The sequence below is a fragment of the Pelodiscus sinensis genome, chromosome 32 (assembly GCF_049634645.1).
Source record: "Pelodiscus sinensis isolate JC-2024 chromosome 32, ASM4963464v1, whole genome shotgun sequence".
Taxonomy (NCBI): Eukaryota; Metazoa; Chordata; order Testudines; family Trionychidae; genus Pelodiscus; species Pelodiscus sinensis.
The window spans coordinates 2,795,803-2,823,612 of record NC_134742.1 but is presented as its reverse complement, the minus strand read 5'-3'; the positions used below and the strand labels follow the sequence as shown (position 1 = coordinate 2,823,612).

Here is a 27,810-nt window from a genome sequence, read left to right as displayed (position 1 = left end):
TGAAATTATGCAGGGGGCTAAACATTGCTTCTTGGCCATTTTGATTTCCTCATCCAGACATTCATGCTCCATGTATCCAGTGATCTCCACATTGTCTCATGCCCCATAGAATCTCTATGGACAGCAATAAGAAGAATATAGTGATAGTGACTATGAAATACTAAAGGAGATTAAAGAGGATACAAAAATTTAAAAAAAACCCTCAATAATAATGGAGGATTTCCACTGTCCCCATATTGACTGGGTATTTGCCACCTCAGGATGCAATGCAGAGATAAGGTATCAAGAAACTTTAAGTGACTGCTTCTTGCAGCAGTTGGTTCTGGAACAGACAAGGAGAGGCAATTCTTAATTTAGTCCTAAGCAGAGCACAGGATCAGGTCCAAGAGGCAAATACAACTGCTCTGTTTGGAAATAGCAACCATAATACAATTTTAACATCCCTGTAATGGGAAAAATATTTCAGCAGCCCAACACTGTGGCATTTAATTTCAGAAAGGGGAACTACACAAAAATGAGTTAAACAGAAATTAAAAGGTACAATGCCAAAAGTAAAATCCCTGCAGCTGCATGGAGACTTTTCAAAGACACCGTAATAGAGGCCCAACTTGAACCAGAGAATCATAGGGCTAGAAGAGACCTCAGGAGGTCATTGAGACCTACCTCAAATTAAAAAAAACACAGTAAGAGAACTATAAAAGTGCCACCACGGCTTAAAGTAGGAATAAGAGATCCTCCGGATTAGGGCTTTATTTCGGAGGATCGGGCCAGTCTAGACGCTTTTTTCCGGCTTTTCCCCAAGCCGGAAAAAAAGCGGCAGACATCTTTATTTAAATCCCGCGGGGGATATTTAAATCCCCCACGGATTTCCCTATTCTGAAGTTGAAAATTAGCATGCCCCTTCCGAAAAAGGGGCCAGTGTAGAAGTAGCCTTGGAGTCCAGGAATAATAATCGAAATCATGGTTCGCTAAGAGTGCAGAACAGTTTGCAATTCTAAGCTGCAGTGTGGCAGAGGAGTATACTTTCCTACCAAACATTAACTTTTTTGTGCTTTCTATAGGTGTGGATCTGAATTGTGGAAGTTTGGAGAGGTTATTGATGGCTTGCATTACCAGTGAGTTGGGCTGCGGATGAAAGAAGAGGAAATTAAGATCCTTAGGAGGAACTAAGTACTTCCTAATGGCTCTTTTACAGGTTAGTTGGATGGAAGCTGCAGTTTGCCATATCTTGTCTGACACCTCCATAATAGCCTCATTGATAGATAGTGTGACATTACCTGAGAAGTGGAATGGATATTTTTAAGGAAGCAGTATTTTTCCTTTACCTCCTGTAGTTGGATTTCTTGGCTGGTGGCCACTCTTTTCAAAAGTTCTTGGAATTGACGTTGTCCGTTGGGTACATATTCTCTGGCATAACAGAGTAGCAATGATGAATTGTCAGAAGCTTGTGTCAGTCTGCTCATCTGGGATACGACCCGCCTCCTCCTCCGAAATGACAGTGGTCAGGAGGGTTCGGGGATGAGGGTGAGGGGGAAGGGAAGCAAGGGTGGTGAAGCTCTCCTCGCAGGGGTAGAAGGAGCTGTGGAGAGGCACTTGCAGGAGCACCAGTGTTCCCATGGTGGACAATGGAGTGGGTAGTGTGAAGGAGGGCATGGCAGTCCCAGAACCATGAAGGGTGACATCTGTCATGATGATAGCAATAGTGCTGGGATGCACTGGGAGAGGAATGTTGGGACGAGAAGACACTCCTCTGACTGGAGTGCATGGGAGAGCTCACAACGTGGGGAGTGCAAGGGGGAAATTATGCTGGAGATGGCTCTCTAGATGGAGGGAGAGAAGTGTGTCATCCACTGCCCCATCCTGCACTAATGAGGCATAAAAGGGATCTGGCTGTGATCATGCAGCATGTCTTCCACCAGTGCCAAGACTCCTAAGGGAGGGACTCTATGTTGATGCTATGGAAGTTGGCACCAATGGCTTGCAGTGCACCGGTTTAACTGCCTTGGTCTTGATCAGCACCAGGTCTCATGCCAGCATTTGTGCTGGAGGTTTATGAGGTGTCTCTCTGGTACTGAGGATGAGCAAGTTGGCAATGAGGCAGTACAGGTGGTAACAGAGGCATTGCCGGTGGACGGTCTCCACAGTGATGTACCAGAGGTGCTGGGTTCATCTCCATTGCTCACCCTAGGAGATGGTGTAGGAGGAAGAGTCCTCACCCAGGAGGCTCTCTTCGAGTGATTCTAGAGTGGTGATGAAGTAACCTTTTTCTTGGTAGCCCCCACAGGGGGTCCGGAGGGCTCTGGGTCTTCCAAAGGCTGCATAACTTTTTCAAACAAAATCATGCAGAGCCAAAGCTCCCTGTCCTTTCAGGCTACGTCACTGCTCATTTTTTTTTGGTAAGTGAGCTTTGCCTAAGCAGTGAATGCATGATGAGTGTCCGTTAGAGTCAGGCATGGGATCTCCACCTGCATCACATTTCTTATATCCTTTCCTACCATGTGTTTTAATTTTTGTATTTGTTTTAAAACAGGGAATGGAGAAACAGGATGGAGGAGGGAGGTAACAAATTCTAGGAGGTTTGCCTCAGGCAAGTGCTGCTGCTGTCCTACAACCCTCTCAAACAAAGAAGCTTCCTTTTTCTTTTCTTGGTAACCAGAACAAGGGGTATAACTAATGAAGAATAACTACAATACAAACTAGGAAAATTCTAAGTAAATACACGGAGGAGAGAGTGGAGCTCTGTCTGTGACCGAGGATGGTAAGCGAGGAACTCGGGGGAGGGGAAGGGGTGTCAGGCTATATGTGCACAAGGAGTGAACAGCGCCAGGCACCTATCCTGCATGTGCAGCCCAACTGACAACTGCTGTAAAAAAAGCTCACATCTGCAGCTCCAGGGTAACCCATCATCAAGAGTGGAACACCACGGGGAAATTACTTGTAAAAGAACGTTTCACTGCCCCACTGTTTTAGCATCTAGTGAATTCTGGCTCATTAGGCAGGATATGGACAAATAATAAATGCTTTTCAGCACAGCCTAGAGTCACATGAGTGTGCATGTCTGGGAACAAGCCAATCCGACCACACATGGAAACTCAGGGACTAGCAATCACTATGCTACCGGGGGGTCCCAGCGTTCCTGTAGGATCTGGCGAGGGGAGGATTTAGTAGCCTTTCTGCATATGCCCTTTCAGGATAGTGGGGAAGCCCAGCCAAAGGGTGATAGAATGTGGTGGGGGTGGAGACAGGTGTCTAGAGAGAAAGTGGGGCCTGGCCCAAATGTCCTTTTCATAATGTCCATGGAAAGGGGATCCCAGCTGGGGCAGAAAGGAAGGGGAACAGGAGGCAGTCTCTGGTGCCCAGGCTCTAATAAAAGTGTTTTACATACTAGCTAATGAAATCTAAGGTTTCCTCCCTGGGGGATTTGCTGATGCAGGAGTTGTGTGGATTCTCTGATGCCTACTAAGGTGTGAGGTGCGTCTGAAGCCTTTCCCACAGTCAAGACATTTATATGGTCTCTCCCCTGTGTGGGTTCTCTCGTGGACAGTAAGTGCTGATTGGTCAGTGAAACCTTTCCCACACTCATGGCATTTATAGGGTCTCTCTCTTGTGTGGCTTCTCTCATGGGCAGTAAGTGCTGATTGGTCAGTGAAACCTTTCCCACACTCATGGCATCTATATGGTCTCTCCCCTGTGTGCACTCTCTGATGGATAAGAAGGTTTGACCTCTGTCTGAAGCTTTTCCCACAGTCAAAGCATTTATATGGTTTCTCTCCTGTGTGGGTTCTCTCATGTCTAATGAGGACCGATCGGTCAGTGAAACATTTCCCACACTCTTGGCATTTATATGGTCTCTCTCCCGTGTGGGTTCTCTCGTGGACAATAAGAGCTGATCGTACTGTGAAACCTTTCCCACACTCATGGCATTTATATGGCCTCTCTCCTGTGTGCACTCTCTGGTGGATGAAAAGATGTGAACTCAGACTGAAGCTTTTCCCACAATGGAAGCACTTATATGGTTTTTCTCCTGTGTGGGTTCTCTCATGTTTAATAAGGTCTGATCGCTCTGTGAAACCTTTCCCACACTCTTGGCATTTATATGGTCTCTCTCCCGTATGGATTCTCTGGTGTTTAATAAGGTTCGACCTCTGCTTGAAGCTCTTCCCACATTCCAAGCATCTATACGGCCGCTCACCCGTGTGGGTTTGCTGATGTCCAGTAAGGTGAGATCTCCAAGTGAAACTTTTCCCACACTCAAAGCATTTATGGGATTTATCTCCCATGGAGATACTCTCATGTTCAAGATGGGATGACAGTTCACTCAAACTTTTTCCACATTCCCAGCACGTGCAGAGTCTCTTTCCTGTGTGCCCTCTCCGGGGCAGAATAAGGCCTGACTTCTCACTCAATCTGTTCCCACAGTCTGAGCCTTCACAGGGTCTCTTTCCATTGTGATGTGTCTGCTGGTGTGGAGTTTCCTTGATATCCTTGGATCCCTCCACTTGCCTGCTTGTATTGTTCTCCAGCTGCCTGTCTGCCCTATGTCGATTTCCCCATGGTTCCCCCTGTTCCACAGACTGGAAAAAATCCTGTTCAGCTCCTGCCAGAAATATTCTCTGTGGTTCTATGGTTCCAGGCCCTTCTTGCTGTAGATTCTCCTCCTTGTTCTCCCTCAACGTCCTAGCACCTGCTGAGAGAGAGAATCCAAGGAGTCACCACTGTCTGTGCTAGAGAAAGGACCAACAATGGCAGAGACAGAAAGCACAACACAATAATAGTTGGGGAGACTGCGACATTGGATTCTGCTTCCACACCCAACCCAAACACTCTCAGGGAAGGAAACGTAGGGAAGAAACTCCTAACAAGAAGGCTAGGGAGTTGTGATAGGTATTTGCCAGGACAACATCTGCAGCCCTACCTGGGCAGAAGTAAGGACTCTCACTCACTATTCACTTTGGGGAATCCTAACTTTTTCCTGCACTCAGAGGGTTTCTGTGTGTCAGTTTCCCTGACTCCTCACCTCTCAGGATCTCTGTTTCTTTGGCAGCCTGGAGATCTGGGGCCCATGACTCTTCCCCTTGTTCCAGCCAGGGAATCAGGTCAGGTTTGGGAATGGAGAATCCTGCACAGGGATGAAATCAAGCAAAGTGAAGGCACATGGAGTCTGGGCAGAGTATGTATCACAAGGAACATTTCCTGAGCTCCATCTCATCTTGCATAGGACTGTGGTAATTCAGACATCTTGAGAGCAATAGACTTCTGGGGCAGAATGGGGTAGGAAATTTGACAAAGTCAGGATTGTATTCACTCTGTTCATTTTGTTATGTTGCATGTGATTTCTATTGTCCTGTAGTAACCCTGTGTTTGTGTCTCAGTGTTCCTGGGCACTGCACCACTATGTAGATGGGAATTTGGGGGTGACTCACTGAGGGAAGATGCCCAGGCCAGCACATTCACAATGGCCCAGGCTCATGGTAATCTGAGTCTGGGAGGAGTGTGTAATACCTTCTGCCTGGGAAACTAGACAAAGGCTTGAGACAGGGCAGGCTGCAGCCAGGGATGAGCTATGAAGTAGGGATGTAATAATGTAATCAATGAACTGATTAGCAAAAGCTTATAGATTAATGCTATAGACATGTATTCTGCTGCCGGCCCTCTTCCCTCCCCCCGCAGTAAATTTTTTAGCATGCTGGCCAGCAGCCCAGCTCAGTCCTAGCTCATGCTGAGTCCAGGACCTACCCCTGCTGCAGCTCTGCATTTAGGAGCTAGGCAGGCAGGCAGGCAGGCAGCCCAGCTCAGTTCCAGCTTGCGCAGGGTCCTGTGAAGGGAACTGGTTTTTAAATTGGGTCCCCTCATGGACCAGCTCCCGCACGGCTGCCTCTGATACAGAGGCAGCAGCGCAGAGTGGCAGGGGGATCCTCTGTAGTGGGGCCAGAATGCATTGTCCCCTGGTCCTGCCCCCTGGCTCTGTCCCTAGGGACTATAGAATAACTGACTAACAGATAAGAAAGTAAGATTACTCGTCTATTAAATTAACCGATATTTAACATCCCTACTGTGGAAGGGAGTCTTGCTTGCTTGGGATAAGTGTGACAGGCTCCTTATTGTAACAACTACTAGGGATTTTATTATCAAGTTGGTGGAGAAATGGGGGGGGGGAGAAGGGAAGAGAACCTGATGAGTGTCCCTCCAGAGAACATCAGGTCTGGATGTCCATTCAAGGATGGGTAGACTCCTCTCCTGCATTCAGAATTTCCCAGGAAGTGGAGGTTGTTCTGGTACAGGCTAGGTCTGTCTGTCTGGACTATGGGAATTATTAACCTTAGAACTAAAAAAGAAACTCTGCAGCAAATTGCTGAAGAGTAGTGCAATGTCAACCATCAGAGTATGGTGGCAGGCAGAATGGCTGAGAACTGTATGGATTATTTTTAATTGCCTTAAGTCAGAGAAGCTGATCCTGAAAGGTCAAGCAGACGCCTTAAAGCAAAATTCCATTTCCCCTCACCACCACTCTTCAAAGAGAGGTACACAAACATAGGGTAACTAGTGTTTCTTGGCATTTGGTATTTAGCATTTAATATTTAAAGTACCGCAATGTATAAAGTTTGATATCTTTTCATAAACTAAGTTGTGGCTGTTACCAGAGGCAGCCAGAAGCAGGAGAATGGAGAGAGATTCTGGATTTCTTGTTTCATGGTAAAATAGAAAATAAGAGCCATTAAAAAAAAAAAAAAAAAAGAGCATCCTGCAGCAAAAAAACTTCAGGACCAGACTTCAAAGAGAAACTGCTGAGCTACAGTTCATCTTCAAGTTTGACACAATCAACTCAGGATTAAACAAAGACTGTGAATGGCTCGCTAACAACAAAAGCAGCTTCTCCTCTCTTGGAATTCACACCTCCAGATCAGCTACTAGAAGTGGGCTTCCTCCTCCCTGATAGGATCCACCTCCTCATCTCCAGCCTGATTCTGGCCTGCATATTTATACCTGCCTCTGGAAATTTCCACTACATGCATCTGACAAAGTAGGTCTTTGCCCACGAAAGCTTATGCTCCAACACTTCAGTTAGTCTATAAGGTACCACAGGACTCCTCGTCGCTTTTGCAGATTCAGACTAACATGACTACCCCCAATACTTGACACCCAGCTTCTGATACCCGAGTGGACAGGAATCCTTACCCAGCCAGCTCACAGCCTCATAATTCTCCTGCATCACAGCCCAGTAGAGGGCTCTCTGACCCGGATCCAGTAGAGCCCATTCCTCCTCTGAGAAATACACAGCCACCTCCTCGAAGGTCACCTGCTCCGCCACAGCCATTTCCTTCCCCTGGCTCTGGAGGCCATGGGCTGAGCTGGAGCAAGACATGGGTGTTCTGCAGCCTGGCAGGGGAAGAAGAGCAATTGGACACTTTTCAGAAGGGGCTTTAATCCTTTCCACACCCCTATTCTCCCAGACTCTGTCCCCATTGACACATATGCTTGACTCTGCCATTTTAAGCAAATGCTGAATCTGGATATTACATGAACTAGGGCTGTAAAAAAGTAGTTCAACAGTTGACTACTGGCATTCCTTCCCACCCTATTGCTGCCTCTATCACAGGCAGCAAGGAGGGGAGGAGCAGGTGCTGGGGCGAATAGTGCCAGTTCCCTCAAGAGCATCTCCATGTTGTGGGAGGAGAAAGGAGGACAGGAGGAGGCAGAAGCACAGCTGAGGTAGTGAGCACCCCTCCTTATCAGCTAATTAGCAGACCAATCAAAATTTAACATCCATAACATGAACTCCTCATCAAATTAGATCTCAAATTCATATTAATTTCTCTTAATACATGGCTTGAGTTTCAACATTGCTGTGCCTGCAACAATGGGATTCGGTTCTGAGCACCCACCCAATGTTTCTGATAAACAAGCCACATATTCACCTATTTCAATATGGATATAGAGGAACTAAATTTAGGCCCCTGAATTTAAAGCTCATAGTTTTTCCTCCAGCTATTTGTAGCACAGATCTAAACCTTCTCTTCAGGTCTAAACCATGAGACCTCGTAAACTCTCTCCACAACAGACATTAAGTGATGTCAAAAGGGCCATTCATATATTTAAATTAAACACACCTGCTAAATGTTTACAGCGGGGGGAACCTCAGGACTGGGGGCCAAATCCAGCCCCAGCCTTGTCTGGATTTGGCCCTCAAGACTCAGGAGCCTCCAGCATTGGGGAGTCTATGCTAGCACCCCAGCCCGCCCCTCAGGACTGGATCATACAAAATCTACTAGGCTGCACCACACTAGGCTCTGCTGTGGGAAGGTCCTTTTCCTTCTCGGATGGGGAACTCACATCAATGAGGGCCTTTGTTTTATTTTTTTACTTCTCACTTGGATGCGCCCCCCCCCCACTGATTTTTCTGTGGGTCAGTGACCCCGACTCAAAAAAGATTCCCCACACCTGGTTTACAGGATGAGATCCAAAGATTCATAGGATCAGAGGGGATTATTAAATCATGTACTTTGGTCTCATCTGTGTCATAAGCAATTGTTTTTAACACAGTTACCCCCATACAAGCCTGTATTTCCCCAAGGCTTATTTTCTAGAAAGCTGTCCAGTGTTGATTTGAAGACAAGAGAAGGACAATCCACCCCTTCCTTTGGTCATTTGTGTCACCAGCTAATCATCTTTCCTATCAAACATTTGTGCCTCCTTTCAAGCCTGAAACTGTCAGATGCAAATATCCGGGACAGTGAAGTAGCACCGTTAGACCCACAATTGCTATCAGAGCTGTCATGCTATTAATAATAATGTTTAACTTCACCTCTGAGTCGGTGTTATAGTTTGTTTCCTCACTGCTAAGAAAATGACTTACCAGCAGCCAATGAGCACTAGCTATTTTCCTGTAGAACTGCAAGTGGAAAAGCCAAATCTGGCCAGATCAGCACATTTGTGACATTAAAACGTGCAATTAGAACTATAAATGAATAGAAAGCCCAACATTTGTTTATGCAATACATATATTAATAAAAGAGTACAGTGCGTTCTTCAGTGTTTGCAAGATAGGGAATTACTGACAAAGTAGGATTTTTAAAAAGTTTTCAATTATAAAAGGATTTTCCAAAGAACCTCGGTGCTTTCAAATTTATAAATATGGCCTGCAGTGAGTATTTGGGATCCAAGACCTACCCAAGTGGTGACCTGTTACAAAGCCCTAAGGTGCTGGGTAGAGAAGCAAAACAGAAGCTGACAAAGCCCTCCTCACCCTTGGAGGATAAAAGAAAACAAGGAGTTTTGACACCAACCCAGGAAATCTGTCAGCCTGGACATAACATGGACCTAAAGAACAAAGATCTGAAGCTGCAATATAGACAGGAAGTGCTGTGTCAGAAACACTGGGCCAGGGGACTGCTGAAACTGTCAGCTACAGAGTGTTTTCAATGATTTCTTGGTATTAAAAATATACACAAGGATGTCTAACAGCAGCTCTGTGCACAATGTTAGTGAAGACACAGATGAGTAACTGTTAGTCTGTAATTGTAAAAAAAATAAACAGTTCTGTAGTATCTTAGAGACTAACAAATTTATTAGGTCATGGCAGGGCATGGATCCTGTTCTAAAACTGCTGCCTGCCTCCATTTTCCCCTTTGGTACATCTCCTGGCCTTGCAACCTGGCAGGGAGCAGTGGAGTGGGGGGAAGGGTTCTCACTGTCCGTACACACCTCAAAGGGAGCAGCATGGTTCCCCACAGCGGTAGCGGCAGTGTGACACCCAAAAAGCCCAGCCCCAGATCTGTTAAGGAGCTGGAGCAACTTCCCCTCCCAGAGCAACAAGCAGTGTGGGCTGGGAGTGCAGGGTTAATCCCTCCTCTGCTAGAGCCAAGCCACAGTCCTGCCCTGCTCCCCATCCAGCACCTAGGGACATGCCACAGACACTGACCCAAGACAGACTCCCCTGGACATGGGTTGGCCCAGCTGGGGTGGCTTGTGCAGGTTCCAGCTGGAAGAATAGCAGCTACTTTTCCACCTCTGCAGAACAGGATGCTCAGTGCCTGCCCTGGCCCAGTGCCCAGAGTAACATCTGCAGTGATGCAATTCCAACACTGCCTGACCCTGCGTTCCCAGCCTGCCCTGCGGGGTCACTTTGGATCCTGCTCCAAAGCTTCTACTAGTGCTGTATTGCCCCAGGCACAGCTAGAGATACATCCCATGCAGCTGCCTTGCAATTGTGTTATTTTCCTGGGTCTGTTTCATTAAACATCACTTGACATGTTCCTGTTTTGATGCCTAACCCTTCCCAAATGGTTCCCAACAATCAGTTCCCTTTTGGCCTGTCGCTGCACTTAGAGCGGATGGTTTCAGGGAGCTAGCGAGGATGACCCTAGGACTATTTCTACACTTCAGACCTTACAGCAGCAGAGCTGGGGGGTTGTATAACCCACTTTCCTAGCACAAGACAGTCCAGGTCCTGGCCCTGGCCCTCATAACAGGACTAAATATTATCTAGACTGGGAAGGGGAGCAAAGCTCGGCCCATGGGCTGGATCCTTCCTACCAAACCTCAAGATCCAGAGCAGCACCATTCTATGGGCCAGCTCCCTGCCTTCCACACTCCTGCACACTACTCAAAGCTGCCAACTGCAGGAACCATGTGCTCCATGTGCCACAAACCCTTGGGGAGGGGAGGAGCTTTACACACTGCTCCTGCCCCTAACACACTCTCACAGCTCCCACTGTCAGGAAATGAAGCTGCCTGGACCATGCTTGCAGTGCAAACAACACAGAATGCCCCAAACCCAGGGGGTTGTGGCATGCAGCAAATGCCCATGCAGCTGCTTTGAGTGACATGTGGGGACACAGCAGGCAAGGAGCCCGTCGGAAAGTGCCACTAGGCTGACATCTAAACTTGATGAGCCCATGTGCTAGCCCCAGAGTTTTCTTACTACTTCTGCTCATCACCCATTCAAACCTGATCCTGGACCCATCAGTCATATCAAAACTGCCACTGATTTCAGTGACAGGAAAACACTGTATTCAGGGGTACACACACCTACTGGGTGTAGGGATGTTAAATATCAGTTAACTGAATAGTCAAGTAACATCCTGAATTCTTATCAGTTAGTCAACTATTCTATATCCCCCAGGGGCAGGGCCCACAGCCAGTACATGCCAGCTTCACTCCCAAGGAGCCCCCTGCCACATCACACAGCTGCCTCCTTATCAGAAGCAACAGCGCAAGGAGATTCATTGAGGAGCCAGTTTAAAACCAGCTTCCCTTGCAGACTGTCTGATTAAGAGACAGCAACCCCTGCCTTAGAGCGTGGGGGGTTGAGTTCCCAGATCTGGCAGGAGCCGGACTTCAGATCCCTCTAGCAGTGCCCCATATTGTATTTAAGCATTATTGCTTACTGGAAAGGACTGCAGAAGGAATTGAAGTAGATGAAGACGATCTAGGATAAATATCTGCCCGGGTTGACAAAGGACAGCATGCAGGCAATGCCCAGTAGAGGCAGAAGGACTTATGGGGCTGTTACTGCTCTCCTGCAGAGTGCAAGCGGAGAGGAAGCTTTACTGGGAGAAGAAAAGCAAGCTGCGACATGCAAGGCTGGGGGAACCGCTCCCCTCCCCCTAGGGAATTGCAAGGAGGTACTGGAGACGGGGGGCGGGGCAACAGCTGACACCAGGCTCCCCAGAGCTCATGGGAGCCACCATAGCACCAATTCAGCGTCACCTCCCTGCCCTTTCCCAGCAAACACCCCGCCCTAGCTAGGAGTGATTCCCTCTTCTTCAACCCCTCCCCCCCCCCCCCGCGTCCAACACCCCCTCCAGCTACTCCCCCCCAGCCTATCATCCCTCCGCGGCGCCTCCCACCTTGCGCATGCGCACTGGCCGCTCCGCCCGCCCCGGGGAAGACCAACGTGCTGGTCCGGCCGCTGGGAAACTGTTTGCGGTTGGGGTCGGTGTCACGTGATCTCTAGCCCCCGCCTGGGATTTGGGTCCCAGGGCAAAACCTCCCCCGCCGGCCAGTCTATTTATCGGCCCCGCCGAACCTGCAGCCGCCTCACCGCGGCTCCACCGATTCCTCCTGCCGGCCGCGGCACCCGGAAGTGGAAGTAGCAGCGCAGCGAATAACGGCACAGCCCCCTCAGAATGCGTGCCTCACGCTGCGCATGCGCGGTGACCGCGGCGGAGGTCCCTCTGCAGGCGCGCAGAGTCAGACACTGCTGGGGGCTCCGCCTAGGGCTCCAATCACAGCCGAGCGGGCGGGGCCTGAGCAGGGAGTGACGGGGGGGGAGGCGCACTGAAAACCCGGCTGGGACCGTACCGAATGGGGGGGTGGGTCAGACCGCGCGTGCGCAGAGGGTTAGCGACTCCGTTCTGCGGCCAGCGCCGGGGCTTAGCTCAGATCGGGAGCTGCCTGGCCACGCCCCAGCCCAGCGGGCTTGGGGTCTAGTGCCAGTCGGGCCGCAGGCAGGGGGCAGCGCGCGGGCGGGGCTGGATCCCGGCTACAGGGCCCCGCCTCGTTCTCACCCACGGGCTTATTGTCCCGTTTTTTGCCCCTCTCTGCTGCCGCCAGGCACCCGCGCGCCGGGGCCAGTGCCTGCTCCCCCCCCCCCGCAGCGCAGCCTCTGCCGCCAGCCCGCCTCCCCCTTCCCCTCACCGTGGCTACGTCTAGACTGGCCTGAGGGGGTTTCCTGCATGGAACAGTCCAAGCCCCAGCTGAGGCTCCCCACCAGCAACCATGGATGGTGGGAGCCAGTTAATACAGAACAAAGGACACCAGGAGTGGGAGATACTAACCATCTGCTTTATTTGCAAAAGAGGAACAAAGACCTGTCCCCACCCTCACCCCACCCAGCCCGGCACTTTGCATCCCCAGCCCAGCACCCCCCAGAGAGCAGCATTCATTTGGGGGGAGGGAGGAGCTGAAAAGTGGAGCGAATCCCTGAGGCTCCAACACAAAAAGAAACGCTCTGGCTGTGTCTGTGCTCAGATAACAGCCCTGTAGCCTGCAAGGCTTGGTCTGGGAAATAAGAAACTTGCAACCTGGATCATCCCTGGGGGAGGGGTTGCAGGTTCAGGGCAAACCCCCTGCCAGCCATCTTCCCCAGGGCTGAGAGATACTGAGCACTGTCATTGCTCAAACCACACACAGAGCTTATGGCAAAAGCTAGAACACAGTTAAAATACATTAAATTCTGGCAAATGGTCATTTGTATTGTGATGTCTGCACATCTAACTAATTGGATATCAAAGTGTGCAACCCAATGGCCTTCACACAGAGGGAAAACCCAGGATACAGGGTGGGCTGTTAAACATTTTCACACCCATAGAGTGAAACATCAGGGAATCTTTTAAGCCTCAAGAGTAGGGAAATAAATACATTTACCCATTTTCTTCTAAAGTGGCTGAAGCTGCTTTACTTCTTGCCCTATTTCTTGATGGCGTAAAGAAAGAAAAGAAGCCCAGAAAAGCCCAGCAGCAGCTGCACCCAGAGATGGAAGCAGGGCTGTGAGATGGTACCGGTCACACTGTGCTGGGGGATCCACTGGGATTTCCCTGCCCAAGTCCAGGCCTGTGACTCTTTCTCCTGCAGTCCTCAGGAGCTTGAGTCAGGACCACAGAAATCACATTGGGATTCCAGAGCACAGGAAGCCCAGGCCACTGTAGTCAGTGACCCTTGGGGAGATGCAGCAGTAGAATGGAGGAAAGGATAAAACTGTCCATGGTGGGGACAGAGGTTCCTGTCTTTAGGGTGGAGGGTGACGGTGATGGGGGGAAGAAGGGAACCCTCAGAATCACCCATCCCACTCCAATGGCACTCTCTCACTGTTTGAGCATCTAGTGAGTTCTGGCCCATCAGGTGGGAAATGGACAAACAATAAAAACTTTTCAGCATGGCCTGGAGTCAGGTCAGAGTGTCTGGGAATGAGCCAATTTGGCCCCTCAGGGGAGCTCTGAGACTAGCAACACTCTGCTGAGGGGGAGAGGGGAGAGCAGGACACACCAGCTGCTCAGGGGAAGTTTGCACTAGAAAATCTAGTGGAAGGCCCCAGGGATGTGCTAGCCAATCCCCATCACATTTCATGGCACAGAAAGACCCCCTGAGGCAGATGCTGCAGAGGCAGAGGTGGTCTCTGGGCCTCCCACAAAAGGCCCTGTGGGAATCACTCCTCTCCTTGTTGCTGTCTGACTGCAGAGGGGGCAGGGAGAAGGCAGAGGCAGTGAATAGGCTCCCCCCACACCTGCCCTGGTCTGAGGCAGAGACCTGCAACTCTCCACATATCTCCAGAGAGCCGCAGAGAAGTTTTGCGTCTGTGGACACAATTTTTTGTATCTGTGCAGAGCTCTAGCCCCAGTTTCCTCCACAAGCCAGCCTTCTGGTCCCTCAATATTTCCCCTCTCAGATCCCAGCATATCTGTGGGATTTGGGGAAGGGAGGATTCAGCAGCCTTTCTGCACATGCTCCTTCCAGGGAACAGCTCTAGGGCAGTGGGGGAGCCCAGCAAGGGGTGATGGAAGACGGGGGTGGGGACAGGTGTCTAGAGGGAAACTGGGGCCTGGCCCAAGTGTCCTTCTCATCATGTTCATGGCAGGGGGATCCCAGCTGGGAAAGGAAGGCCGAAAGGGAACGTTAGGCAGGCACAGGGAGCACCTGGAGGAATTAGGGATGTAAGCAACTAGTCGACTAGTTGACCATCTGATAAGGAAATGTTTATTGGATAGTAGACTCGACTAGTTGCTCCCCCGCTCTCCTTTGCTGCCTCTTATCAGGGGAGCAGGAGTCTGTGTGGGGGAGCCAGTAAAGCCAGTTCCCCTCAGCACTGTCTACGGGGGGGGCAGGAAAGGCAGAGGCACAGCGGGGAACGGTGTGAGCAGAGCCTGCTTCAATCCCCACTCGAGTCGGCTCCTCTGGAGTTATCTCCACTGAAGCAACGCAGAAGCGCTTATAGACTAAGGCTGTCTAGACTGGCCAGTTTTTCCGGAAAATCAGCCGCTTTTCCGGAAAAAGCTTGCCAGCTGTCTACACTGGCCGCTTGAATTTCCGCAAAAGCACTAACGATCTCATGTAAGATTGTCAGTGTTCTTGCGGAAATATTATGCTGCTCCCGTTCGGGCAAAAGGCAAAACTTTTGCGCAAAAGGGCCAGTGTAGACAGCTGAGATTTGTTTTCCGCAAAAAAGCCCCGATTGCCATTTTCACAATCAGGGCTTTTTTGCAGAAAAGCGCATCTAGATTGGCCACGGACGCTTTTCCGCAAAAAGTGCTTTTGAGGAAAAGCATCCATGCCAATCTAGACGCTCTGTTCCGAAAATGCTTTTAAGAGAAAACTTTTCCATTAAGCATTTCCGGAAAATCATGCCAGTCTAGACGTATCCTAACTGTATAGGTGACAAACTGTATCGACTATACAATTAGTCAAATAATCGCATTTTAACATCCTTAGGAGTTTGTGTCTCTTCCTTCTCCCCTCCACCCTCCTGCGGCCCATCAGCTCAGCAGCCAGGGTTGCAGCTGGAAGGAGGTGTACTTAGGGTTTCTCCCCTGCCTGGGGATTGCTCACACCAGGCAGAGCCAGAGATTCACTGAGCAGCTGGTTGTTGGGTGCTGCTGTCTCCTCACCCCAGCGCTGGACAGCTGGATCCCTGGGAGCCAAATGCCACTCATCTCTGTGTGGGAATTAGGCAGAGCACTGGGAGAATTTCTCTTGGATTTGGGGTAGTCTCTGGTGCCCAGGCACTAACAGAAGTGTTTTACACACCAGCTAATGAAATCTGAGAGGGTTCTTCCCTGGGGAATTTGCTGAGGCAGGACTTGTGTGGATTCTCTGATGCGTAGTAAGGTGTGAGGTGCGCATGAAGCTTTTCCCACAGTCAAGGCATTTATATGGTCTCTCCCCTGTGTGGGTTCTCTCATGTCTAATGAGAATTGATCTGTCAGTGAAACATTTTCCACACTCACGGCATTTATATGGTTTTTCTCCCGTATGGGTTCTCTCGTGGACAGTAAGGGCTGATTGGTCAGTGAAACCTTTCCCACACTCATGGCATTTATATGGTCTCTCGCCTGTGTGCACTCTCTGATGGATAATAAGGTGGGAGCTCCGATTGTACCTTTTCCCACAATCCAAGCACTTATACGGTCTCTCTCCAGTGTGGGTTCTCTCATGTCTAATGAGGGCTGATCGGTCAGTGAAACCTTTCCCACACTCATGGCATTTATATGGTTTCTCTCCTGTGTGGGTTCTCTGATGTACAATAAGGTTTGACCTCTCACGGAAGCTTTTTCCGCATTCCAAGCATCTATGTGGCCTCTCATCTGTGTGGGTTTTCTGATGTCTGCTAAGGCTTGATCTCATAGTGAAGCACTTCCCACACACAAAGCATTTATAGGATTTCTCTCCCATGCGGACAATCTCATGTTCAATATGGGATGATGGTTCAATCAAACTTTTTCCACACTCCAGGCACGTCCAGAGTCTCTCTTCTGTGTGCCCTCTGTGGGGCAGAATAAGGCCTGACTTCACACTGAATCTTTTCCCACAGCCTGAGCACTCACACTGTTTCTTTCCATTGTGATTTAGCTGCTGTGCTGCAGTTTCCTCGGGATTCTTTGATCCTCTCCCACATTGAAAAGATCCCTCCAATTTCCTGCTTAGATTATTCTCCAGCTTCCTCTCTGCCCTGTGCTGATTTCCCCAGGCTTGCCCCTGTTTTACACGCTGGGGAAAATCCTCTTTAGTTCCTTCCAAAAATGTTTTGTGAGATTCTACCAGTCCAGGATGTTCCTGCTGTTGATTCTCCTCATTGTTCTCCCTCACCAACCTAGCACCTGCTGGGAGAGAGAATTCAGGCAGGAGTCACTGTCTATGCTGGGGAGAAGGACCCGACAAGGGATCGGCAAAGACAGAAAGCACAACACAATAATAGTTGGGGAGACGAGATATTGGATTCTGCTTCCACACCCCACTCAAACACTCCCAGGGAAGGAAACATAGGGAGGAAACTCCTAACAGCTAACAGGATGGCTGGGGAGTTGTGACAGATATTTGCCAGGACGATACCTGCAGCCCTATCTGGGAGACATGGGGCGGAAGTGAGGACTCATGCTCTCTGCTCACTTTGGGGAATCCCAGCTTTTTCCTGCACTCACCGGATGGTTTCTGTGTCAGTTCTCCTGACTCTCCACCTCTCAGGATCTCTATTTCTTTGGTGGGTTGGAGATCTGGGGCCCATGGCTCTTCCCCTTGTTCCAGCTGGGGAACCAGGTCAGGTTTGGGAATGAAGAATCCTGCATAGGGGTGAAATCAGGCAAAGTGAAGGCACATGGAGTCTGGGCAGAGTATGTGTCACAATGAACATTCCCTGAGCACAGTCTGATCCCACATGGAATTGTGATAACTCAGACTTCTTGAGAGCAGAAGACTTTGGGGCATAACGGGGTGGGGTGTGTGTGATGAAGCTGGCATTGTATTCACTCTGTTCACATTGTTATGTTGTATGTGATTTCTACTGTCCTGTAGTAACCAAGTATGTGTGCCTCAGTTTCCCTGGGCACTGCACCACTATGTAGATGAGAATTTGGGGGTGATTCACTGAGGGAGGATGCCCAGACCAGCACATTTACAATGGCGCAGGTTCATGGTAATCTGAGCCTTGGAGGGGTGTGACACCAGGCGACACCTTCAGCCCGGGGAGCTGGACAAAGGCTTGAGATTGGGCTGGACACAGACAGGGACGAGCTGGGGAGGGTGGAAGTGAGTCTTGCTGGCTTGGGAGCAGAGATGGGGGGCAGGGCCCTTGGCTCTGGGCCACTTTCTCCTCAACATGGCTTATCCTGACTGCTTCTGGTTCCTGTACTAACAAGTATGTTCTAGGGATGTTAAGAAGCAGGTATTTAACTTACTGTGTAGTTGATGGAATTTTTATTGATTACACGATTAGTCAATAAAGGAAGAAGTGATCAGTCCATGTCCAGGAGCTACCCCCATTGTGGTTCAGCCATTCAAATATAGTAAGAGCTAGGCTGAGCCGAGCTTGCTCAGTCTTGGCTCGTGCTAGGTCCAGCAGCCCATCTGCAGAGGCCCCAGTGCCAAGCTGGGACACCCCACAGATAGGGATTGTTGCTGGAGTAGCCTCTGCCCACAATGAGCCTGAGGCTGCTTCATGGCAGCCTCCCCTGACTCCCTACCACCCACATTGCTGCCTCTGATAGCACTGGCTCCTGTTCCCTTCCCCCTGCTGCCTCTGAAATGTGAGCGTAGGCTTATCAGTCCACTCCTGAGTCTCCTGTTTCTTCTCTAACAGCTGGCATCATGAACAGGACTCCAAGGGAGAGTCACGCCTCAACTCGTCTTAATGGATTGCTTAGGTAAGTCTGATTCTTTAGTGCAACAAATGTTAGGGATTTTATTATCAAATTGGTGAGGAAATGGGGGCAGAGACCCTTCAGGGAACATCAGAATTTCGTGGCCTAGAATCTTCTCCTGTTCAAAACTTTCCAGAAGAGATGACTGTGCAGGTGCAGGCTCTATGTGAGACTCTGTCTGGCTTGTGGGAAGAAGTTACAAACCTTAGAACTAAAATAGAAACTGCATCAAATTGCTGAAAAGCAGCAAGGTGTTAACCATCAGAGTGCGCTGGCAGACAGACATGGCTGAGAACTGTATGCATGATTTTTAATCACCTTAAGTCAGAGAACCTGGACCAGAAGGGTCAAGCAGATGCCTTAAAGCAAAATTCCTTTTCCCCTCATCCCCTCTCTTCCAAGAAAGGCACATGAACATAGGGCATTTGAAAATGTTTAAGAAAAGGGCCAGGAGATATGGGGCTAGTTGAAAGGATCACTCTCCTTGTTAAACTGGTAGTGAAACAAGCCTGTGTCCACAGAAGAGACCATTCTGCAAGAGAAAAAAGGATCAGGCCCAGACAAGCTGGCACGCAACAGATGAACTGTACAAACTGGCAGGGGAAGGGCATAGTGAGAAGAGTAAGGAAACGAGTACAGGCCTAGAGATTTCAGATCCTTGTGAATGGTGGTAACTTGGTAGAGTGATAGTGTGAGCTACTGGAAGCGTCATTTGGGAAATTAAACAAACCATTTAAGGAAAAAGAGCATGTGAGACGTTAACTGAAGAGTTGGGGAGGGAGGCAGGGGGATGACTGAGCAGTTGAATGTTGTGTAAATGCTATAGAGGGAAATTGTTATAGGAATTCTTGGTTTCTTTGTAGCCATTCTGATGGAAAAATGGACCCTTTTCCAAAGAAATGTCTGTAAATAATCCAGGGAAAGGGACAATCATGTGTGTGCACGTGCGTGCGCGCACGCATTGTGACAGACTGCTGGCTAAGCCAGAGCTCTGCCACTACAGCCTGGATGAAAAGGCCAATGCAACCAGCTGAGCAAGCCCAGGGCTGAAGGGCTAATGGAAGCAGCTATAGGCCTCATTAGCCAGAGGGCTCTATAAGGCAGCCAGAGGGAAAATGACGGGAAGGAGCAAGGAGCCAGGGTATGGCTGTGTGCACTCCCCAGGCAGTAGAGGCTGGCTGAGTATACTGCAATCTAAAACTGTGTAAAGAGAAGGTGGTGGGAAGCTAACAATAAAAGGCAAAGGTGACTGCACCAGAAAAGGGCTCTAGCTGCTTTGTGAACCAGAAGGTGTCCCAGGGCAAGGGGCCTGAGCCAGGACCTTGTCACAGTATATACAAAAACACAGTATAAATACGTAAGGGTTTTAGCCAACAATTGTCTTACCATACTTTAAAAGGTATTTTTCTGCAGGACAACAGAGTGTCATCATGCATCACTCTGCATCCCACAGCCCCTCCCTCCACCGTGTGGCCTCCCTCATGATCCGACCTGCCCCGGCGAGACCTGGGGCGGTGGGAGCCATGGGCTGTATGGCTCCCGGAGCATGCAGCTTCCCCCTCCACAGTGCTCCAGGGAGAGGTCATGCAACTGCCCTACTTTCCTTCCGGAAGCAGGGATGTGAGGGGGGGTGCTCCCTACTAGACCTCGCCCTGCTGCTTCCATGCTGCACGGGCGCAGTATTAACACTGGCTCCACACCATATGGGCCAAAGGTCAATGCAAACAAAGAAAAAATTAGAAAGTGAGTACCAGGGAAATGAGTCCAGTTGTGTTCAGGGTAATTTTTATTTATTTTGTGGTTTGATCTGAACTACTCTGTGTGAATCTCTGCCTCCCCTCCCCCCTTACTATCTAAGCATTGTGCTGAGATTTTTCTCTGTTTTAATTTGTTTTCCTCAGTTGCTCTGTAACATCTAGAAATCAAGTTTGCTCTCTCAGTTTGTCTTTTGTTTTGTAATAAAAATCATTTCTTTTAAGGTGATGATTTGATTCTTGTGTCCTGGAAGGTATGTCTGTATCTGCACGCCTCTGACTGAGGGGTCAGCTACTAGCGACTGCAGTTTGTTTTTTTCTCTTTTCTTCTTCAAGCTCTTCTGGGGCAAAAAAGCTTGGGGTACCCCGGGGTGATTTCAATTGTTTACCCCCATCTTCATTTTAGGGGATTCAAAGCACATGATGGTGGCACCAAAATTTCCAAAATCTGCATATTAGGAGTTTTTTGGGGGAAGGGGGAGTTTTTGTCACCAGTGCCTGTAGAGCAGGGGTGGCCAACCGGCGGCTCACGAGATGCATGCAGCTCTTCCCCCTTTAAAGTGTGGCTTGCGAGGGTTGGCTGAAATATATAAGGTTAGCTGAAACAGACCAAGAGTGGACGGGTTGTGAATCCAAAAAGCTAGGTCTGATCAACCAGGGCTCCCTCCCCAGCCCTGAATCTCGCTGCCGCACATAAGCTCCGAAAGGGGAACAAATAAGCTCCGAAAGGGGAACAAAACCGGTCGTAAGTTGCAACGAAAAATCCAAAGAAAGGAAAAACATAAAGAAAAGAATATCTCTTGAATCTAAGCAATGCTTCTATTTTTCTTAACGTGAGTATTATATATTTGTTAACTCCATAAATTGTTTAAAAGTAAATCAGGAGGGTATATCTGTAGAAGAAGTTATTATTTCTTGTTTTTTTTTATATGTACTGTTTTTCTACTTTTTCTTTGTATATTATATTGTCTTAAAAGAATCAAAGATAGTGAATTGATTTAAATGGAAAATTAATTATAAAGTAAATAGAAAAAATAAAAAATCTTTGTTTGACCCTAAAAAGAAGTATTCCTCTGTCTGTGGTTTCAAATCCTTTAAAGAACCAAACCCGGTACCGAAAGTTTTGACAGAAGTAATCAGAACTCTGGTAGTTCACTGTGTCCCTTCTAAGGCAGAGTCTCTGAGCTGCTAATAGCTTTGGATCTAAAGCAAGCGAGAAAGTGTCTGTGAACGCAGATTGCCTGACAGGTGGGGAAGGGTGAGAACTGCCCATAAGTGGCAGCTCAAAGGGGTTGTGGATGGTTAATATACCTGATCTGCTGCTAGGCGCGTACTGTAACCCTCTGGAGGGGAGGATGGCAGGGGGAGTCAATCCTGAGAATTGGGGGGGGGGGGGGGGGGCTGGTTAACCCTAAGTAGAAAAATGCATCTGCACAGTGCTGAAATCTGAAAACAGATGGAAGAGGCATCTGCTATTATGCATGATACCCCTACCTATTAATTCACCCAATGCCCAGGATACATTAAGGCCTATATGAAGATTTCAAGAAGGTACTGAACACACTGGCCTCAAAGACCAATTGTCTAATAAAAAGGCATGGTAAACACCCACTTGTAAGAGACTTTATGGCAGGACTACTCAACTTTGGAAGCCCTGGGGGCCACAATGATACAGCACATGCTGAGGGCCGCAATTTAAATGTCGTTGCATATACATGCAAATAGCTTATTTTACACTGACAGGCATGAATATCAAGATTAAGGCAAGACTACACAACACGCAGGCCCCAGTTAAGTCAGTTCAGTTGATATTAATAAAATGCAATAGTTACTCAATTTCCACCCATAACAACAGCACTTTTAATGATCAGTGAAAGTCCAGGAATTTAACTACTAACCCACATATCAACAGAAGACCATTATATTGACTACTTTTTTGTTGCAGCTTCCACCCGTGGGCCACGTGTTGAGCCCTACGTAAATCCAAACTGTACCACGGGCCACAAACAGACGGGCCACAGGCTGCATGCAACCCACGGGCCAAGTATGGAGTAGCCCTGCTTTATGGGAACGTTATTGTTTAATCCTGACGTAAATGTAATGTTCATAAGTAACTCTCTAACAATGTATAATGCATACTATTTTCTTTTGGAAAAGGAAAATCTTTTAAGCATGCTGGAAGGGTGGTTAGAAACACACATGGTCTGCAGTATATGAAGGAAACTGAGGTAAATCACCTCATTAATGTAATGATTAAACAGTGGGATAATTCACCCTAGACTCTTAAAGGGAAGAATACATTGAAATCTGGCCTGCTTATAGAACAAAAGTACAGGTAAGTATTGGGGTAACTGCAGGCAAATAAAAAAACCCAGCAAGAATATTTGTAAAAGAAAAGAGTATTTTAAGATACAAAGTAGCACTCACAAGGGGGGAGAAAAATGTTCTTTTTGTCTTTCAGAACATCAGAAAGAGCTGAAAGAGTAGCTGAAAATAACACAGATCTATTGTTGTGACAGAGTATTTTACATTTTTTCTTTCATGTTTCATATTTGTCTTGTGGGAAAAAAAAAGAGAGGGGATACTGCCTTAGGCAGAAAAATTAATAAATGTTTTTACTATATTTACAGAAACCAATATTGCAGAAGGATGGGAATTTCACCCACCTTCTGCATTCCCCTGAACTCTACAGGCATGGTACCCTCTTTGTATTGGGCATGTTGTGCCACTCCCTTTTGGAATAAAGGTAAATGCGTACTAACTTAACCTCTTCCTCCTCCACCCTGGCCAAACAGTCAGTTACACACCTATCTCCATGGTGGTCGACCCTCACCCAAAGGCCTGTGGTTTTTGATGCATCGGGTTTGCAAAATATCTATCCCTCAGACTGTTTGGTATCTTAGTAACATTTACAAACTTTACCAAAGTAGGAGGAAAAATGCTGTTATGGGCCGTCAAGAATTGAATTGGCAGAAATGCTCAGAGACAGCGAGACCTTACCAATTACATATGGCAAGGTTGAAATTCCCTGTGAGAAGCTGATTCCTCCACTCAAATCCAATAGCTGGAATATGCTTGGGGATTACTGGATTAAGAGGGGTGGGGGAAACTGTTACAGGGATCTGCCCTTAGCACCACCAATTACATGTTTCCCAGAGTTAAAATGATGTCCCCTAACATCACCGAGTCTCTCATGACTAGCCTATTAGGCAGTGCAAAAAAGACTGTCCTCTGGGGAGAAGCCTGTGGTCAAGTACAAGCAACCCTTACTGCCCACTTTGTAACCCTCCTGTGAGATGTCCACCGGGATCATTGGGATTGGAAGGAACCAATATAGCCAAGGAATTCTGGGCTTTTAGGGCCATCTGGCATGCACAATGTAGTAAGTTGAGGGTTTGTAACATGGAGTCAGCAGGCCTGAATAGAGGCCTATAACAAACAGCAACTGGTCTGCAATCTAATGAGCAAGACTTTGGTTCAGTAACACAGGAGCCAAGAAAGAGGCCCTATTGATAATTGTGTAAGTTAAGTGGAGCATTGGAGGACATAGGGAGGCACCAGGAACAGACTGTAAGCCAAAGGGGAGTAGTGGAACATCTTATTAAGTAATGTCTTGGTACAAAGACTCCCCAAAAACTAATGCACATACCGACCTAGGTTCAGGACCGGGCCAAAACTGACAGCATGAAGAATAGTAAGTAAGCCCCACTTTCATAAGGTGAGGGGTGGTAACTAGGCAACAAAGGGTGGTAACCTGGTACGTAAAGAAATGATACAAGTTGTTTGTTCATGTCTATAAAAGGACACCGCAAATGATGCGCACCGGCCGACCTTGGGGGAAAGAAGGGGGGCACACTAGGCACCTGAAATGGCAGGTGTCATTGCCTAGACTTACAGAATGCACAGTGGCTTAACTCTGACTAACAGTGATTAATATCTGTTATACAGCAATAGGCCTGCTATGTGTTGGTGCCTTGTCAACGTGGGCCAAATGCACAGTGGTGTAGCATTGCAGAATCTCTGCTACCAACTGTTAGAGCACCACATTTGACAGTAAACCTGCTCAACTGATTTCAAACCTTACCTGAATCTGTCATCTCTGGGGACTCTCAGAGATCTCCTGTGTTGACTCAAGCGCACAGGGTCTAACACTCTGGAGAAAAGGAGTACTGATAGTGACACACACAGCCGAAAGTTTACCACCACCAATGGAGGAGAGATCCTAGCAGGAGCACACTGGGACAACCCCAAGAACCCTGACAGACGACACTGAAACACTGACAGTACGACACTGACAGTACAATACACACTAGCCCAATGTAGCTCACCACCAAGGGCATTCCTAGGGGGAACTGGACCTCAGCTACCTCTTAAAGTCTGGGGTTGGGGGCGGGTGCAGATGGAAGGGTCCCAAGAGCAAGTATGGCAAGTACAGCTTGGGGAAAACTTTACTCAATTTTTAGCAGGGTCAGAGATATACTATCTGCACATGGAATTAATATGGGCAGGACCTAGGAATACTTGGAGGGGATGGCCACAAGAACCACCATCCCTGCAGTGCACACAGTCAGTCTCCCCTCAGCACTGGGAAATAGAATTTGTTGGGAAGGATCAGCAACACTTAATGGGCAGGTTTTGGAGGGGGGGGACAAAGTGTGGAAAGGGTGGGACCTGGTTTGGACACTTTTTTCCTTGCAGCTAGGGAATTCTACCTATTGAATTCACATACCTGCTGTACAGTGGCTCACCCTGATCAGACATCTGATGCTTCCCACTGACTGGACTCAGGCAGTACCTGAACTTCCCTGGATAAATGGGGACACTGACACAAATGTTAAAGCAACTCCAGACTGAGCAATGGCCAACATGGATCCTGGAATCCCAGGTGATCCAAGGAACTAATGCATTCCAACTAGCAACTGAACTGCCTGCAGATTGTACTTGGACTGATGTAGACTGTGCTCTTAGGACAGACCTTATGGACACTCATTCACTTCTCGGTCAGATTATCCGTGCAACTGGGATTTTGTTCCTGCTGATTGTACTGTTGATTATATTACTGGCAGGCTGTAAGATATTTGCTGCCTTGGCCACTCCCTGGAAGTGGTACCTGCAAGGGGGTATACCCTGCAGACACTAACAGCAATCAGACCCAGACCGAGAACTCTGGAACCTTCTGTTCCCATCTGGGCCCTTCCACTAACACCTCCGGCCAAGGGGCAAGATGGTGGGGAAGCAAACTGAGACCTTGGCTGTGGAAAGAGCAGCACCATTGTTATGTCCCTGAACCTGCTTACTCTGGGAGGGTGCACCGAGGGGACAGTCTCTCACACAGGAGCCAGCATTATTGGGGCTGATACTCCTGACATTGAAGGGCAGGAGGCAATGAGGAAATCTGAACCAAACCCAACCCAGCTGCTTCAGAGCCCACCCAGATTCTGATACCTAAGGGGACAGGAAACCTTACCCAGCCAGCTCACAGCCTCATAATTCTCCTGCATCACATCCCAGTAGAGGGCTCTCTGGCCCAGATCCAGCAGAGCCCATTCCTCCTCAGAGAAATACACAGCCACTTCCTCGAAGCTCACCGGCTCCACCATAGCCATTTCTTTCCCCTGGCTCTGCAGGCCAGGGGCTGAGCTGGAGACAGACATGGGTGCTCTGCAGCCTGTCAGAGAAGGGCAATTGGAGACATTTCAGAGGGGCTTTAATCCTTTCCACACCCCCATTCTCCCCAGACTCTGTCCCTGGTGACACACATGCTAGACTCTGACATTTTGGGCAAATGCTAGCCATTCCATAAACAGCAGAGTTAGATTCCAAGTCCACATTCTCAATACGTGGCTTGAGTTTCACTATGCAACAACTGAATTTGGTTCTGAGTGCCCATTGTGTCTGATTAAAAAAAGCCCCAGATTCACCTGACTAAATATGGTAGGTACAAGAGCGCTGACACCAACCGAGAAAATCTGTCACCCTTGACATTAGCGATGTGAATGACTAGTTAACTTTCTGATAAGCATTTGCTTATCAGAAAGTTGACATGCTAGTTGACTGGTTGCTTCCCTGTCCCCCTTGCTGCCACGATCAGAAAGAGGTAAGGGGGGGAGGGAGGAGATGAGGAGGTGCTTCAAAGCAGCAGCCCCACATGGAGGATGAGGCTAGACTCTGGGCTCCATGCAGCACTGTCACGTTGAAACAGTGTAGCAGTGGAGTCCCCAGCTGGCCCTGGAGTGCATGTGGTGTTTCAAAGTGGCAGCACCATGTGGAGCTGGGGGTCAGCTAGGGACTCAGAATCCCCAGCTGACCCCGGAGGAAATGCTATGGGGAGTACTTGCTATGGGGAGTACAGAATCCCCCGCTGGTCCCGTGCTCCCCGCAATGCTTTTGCCTTTGAAGTGTAGCAACAGCCCTGGAGGCCCCCTTATCATCTAATCCACTAGTCGATGCAAAGCACATTAACTATTCAATTAGCCAATTAATCAACACTTAACATCCCTACTTTAGTCCAAAGAGATCCAAAAGAATACAACCCCACAGGAAACTTAAGTGCAGAAGCCTAGGCTGAAGAACTGCAGCACAGACAGCCAATGCTACCCTGGGAACAGGGGATGGGGAAGCTGCCAGCACAGAACCTCCCCTAGGACCCCGGATTTTTGCACTCAGAGCATCCCCCTGCCCCTGCTCCTCCCCCATTCCCGTGTGTTCCCCGCCCTGCAGCCTGGGCAACTCCTGCCCCGCGCACAGGCTGCCGAGAGCAGCGCCCTGGGGAGGGGGGGGCGGGGTCACCTTCTCCCCGCGGGACTCACCTGCTCCGCGGGAGGCTTCCTTGGGGGCGGGGCTGGGTCTCTGCGCGGAGAGAGTCTCCGGGTCGCAGCCGGGAAGGGCTCTGCACTGGCAGCCTGGTTTGCGCAGAGACCGCTAAGGCTGGGGCGTGGCCAGGCAGCTCCCGGTCTGAGCTAAGCTCTGGAGCTGGCTCAAGACCGGAGTTACTGACGCGCTACACATGCGCGGTCTATCTCCCCCCCCATTCCGGAATATCCCAGCCGGGTTTTCAGTGCGTCCTACCTCTCCCAACCACTCCCTTCCCCGACTCAGGCCCCGCTGCGGTTTGGCCCCTGGACGGAGACCGCAGCAGCGTCTGACTCCGCGCTTGGGCATAGGGAGTCGGTCGCTGCGCATGCGCTGCACGCAGTGATTTTTGAGGCAGCAGTTGAAACCGTTACTGGCTGAGATGCTGCTTCCGTTTCTGGGCGGCGGCGGGGGCAGGAGGAATTGGAGGAGCCGAGGTGAGGCGGGGAGGGGGGAGCTGGGCGGGGGCAGGTGATGTGTCAGGTCTGAGAGCTGGGGCCCGGGCAGAAAAATCACTGGGGGAGGGCAGGGGGGGTATAAGCGGGGGTGAGGGAGGGAGTTTTGCCCTGGGACCCAAACAACTGGCTGGGGGGGGACAGCTTCCTCTCACAGACGCGGGGAGGGCGGGGGGGGGGGAGTTACTGACACCAGCCTGGCTGCCCAAGTCAGCGCATGGCCCATGTTTGTACTTACAACGCCTCTCCAGGACAGTCAGATATTTAATCTTCAAGACACCTGCTGAGTGTTTACAGGGTGAGAGCCTAAAATTCACGGGAGGGGGAGGGGGGGATCATTAGATCACATACTCTGGTCTCATCTGGATCACGGGCCATTGTATTTAATCCCGTTATGCCAGG

General features: G+C 49.1%; 1 protein-coding gene across 1 annotated transcript; it reads right to left on the bottom strand.

Moving 5' to 3' along the window:
* Positions 1–469: 469 nt before the first annotated feature.
* On the bottom strand, positions 470–27,137 carry LOC102452558 (uncharacterized). The gene is made up of 8 exons (XM_075913359.1): positions 26,911–27,137; positions 25,569–25,769; positions 17,133–17,270; positions 15,746–16,814; positions 14,540–14,586; positions 7,177–7,377; positions 5,018–5,119; positions 470–4,687 (listed from the first exon to the last, which is right to left on the bottom strand). The coding sequence occupies exons 2-8, from the start codon at positions 25,753–25,755 to the stop codon at positions 3,399–3,401; spliced, it is 3,033 nt and encodes a 1,010-aa protein (XP_075769474.1). The 5' UTR covers positions 25,756–25,769; positions 26,911–27,137; the 3' UTR covers positions 470–3,398.
* Between the last annotated feature and the right edge of the window lie 673 nt (positions 27,138–27,810).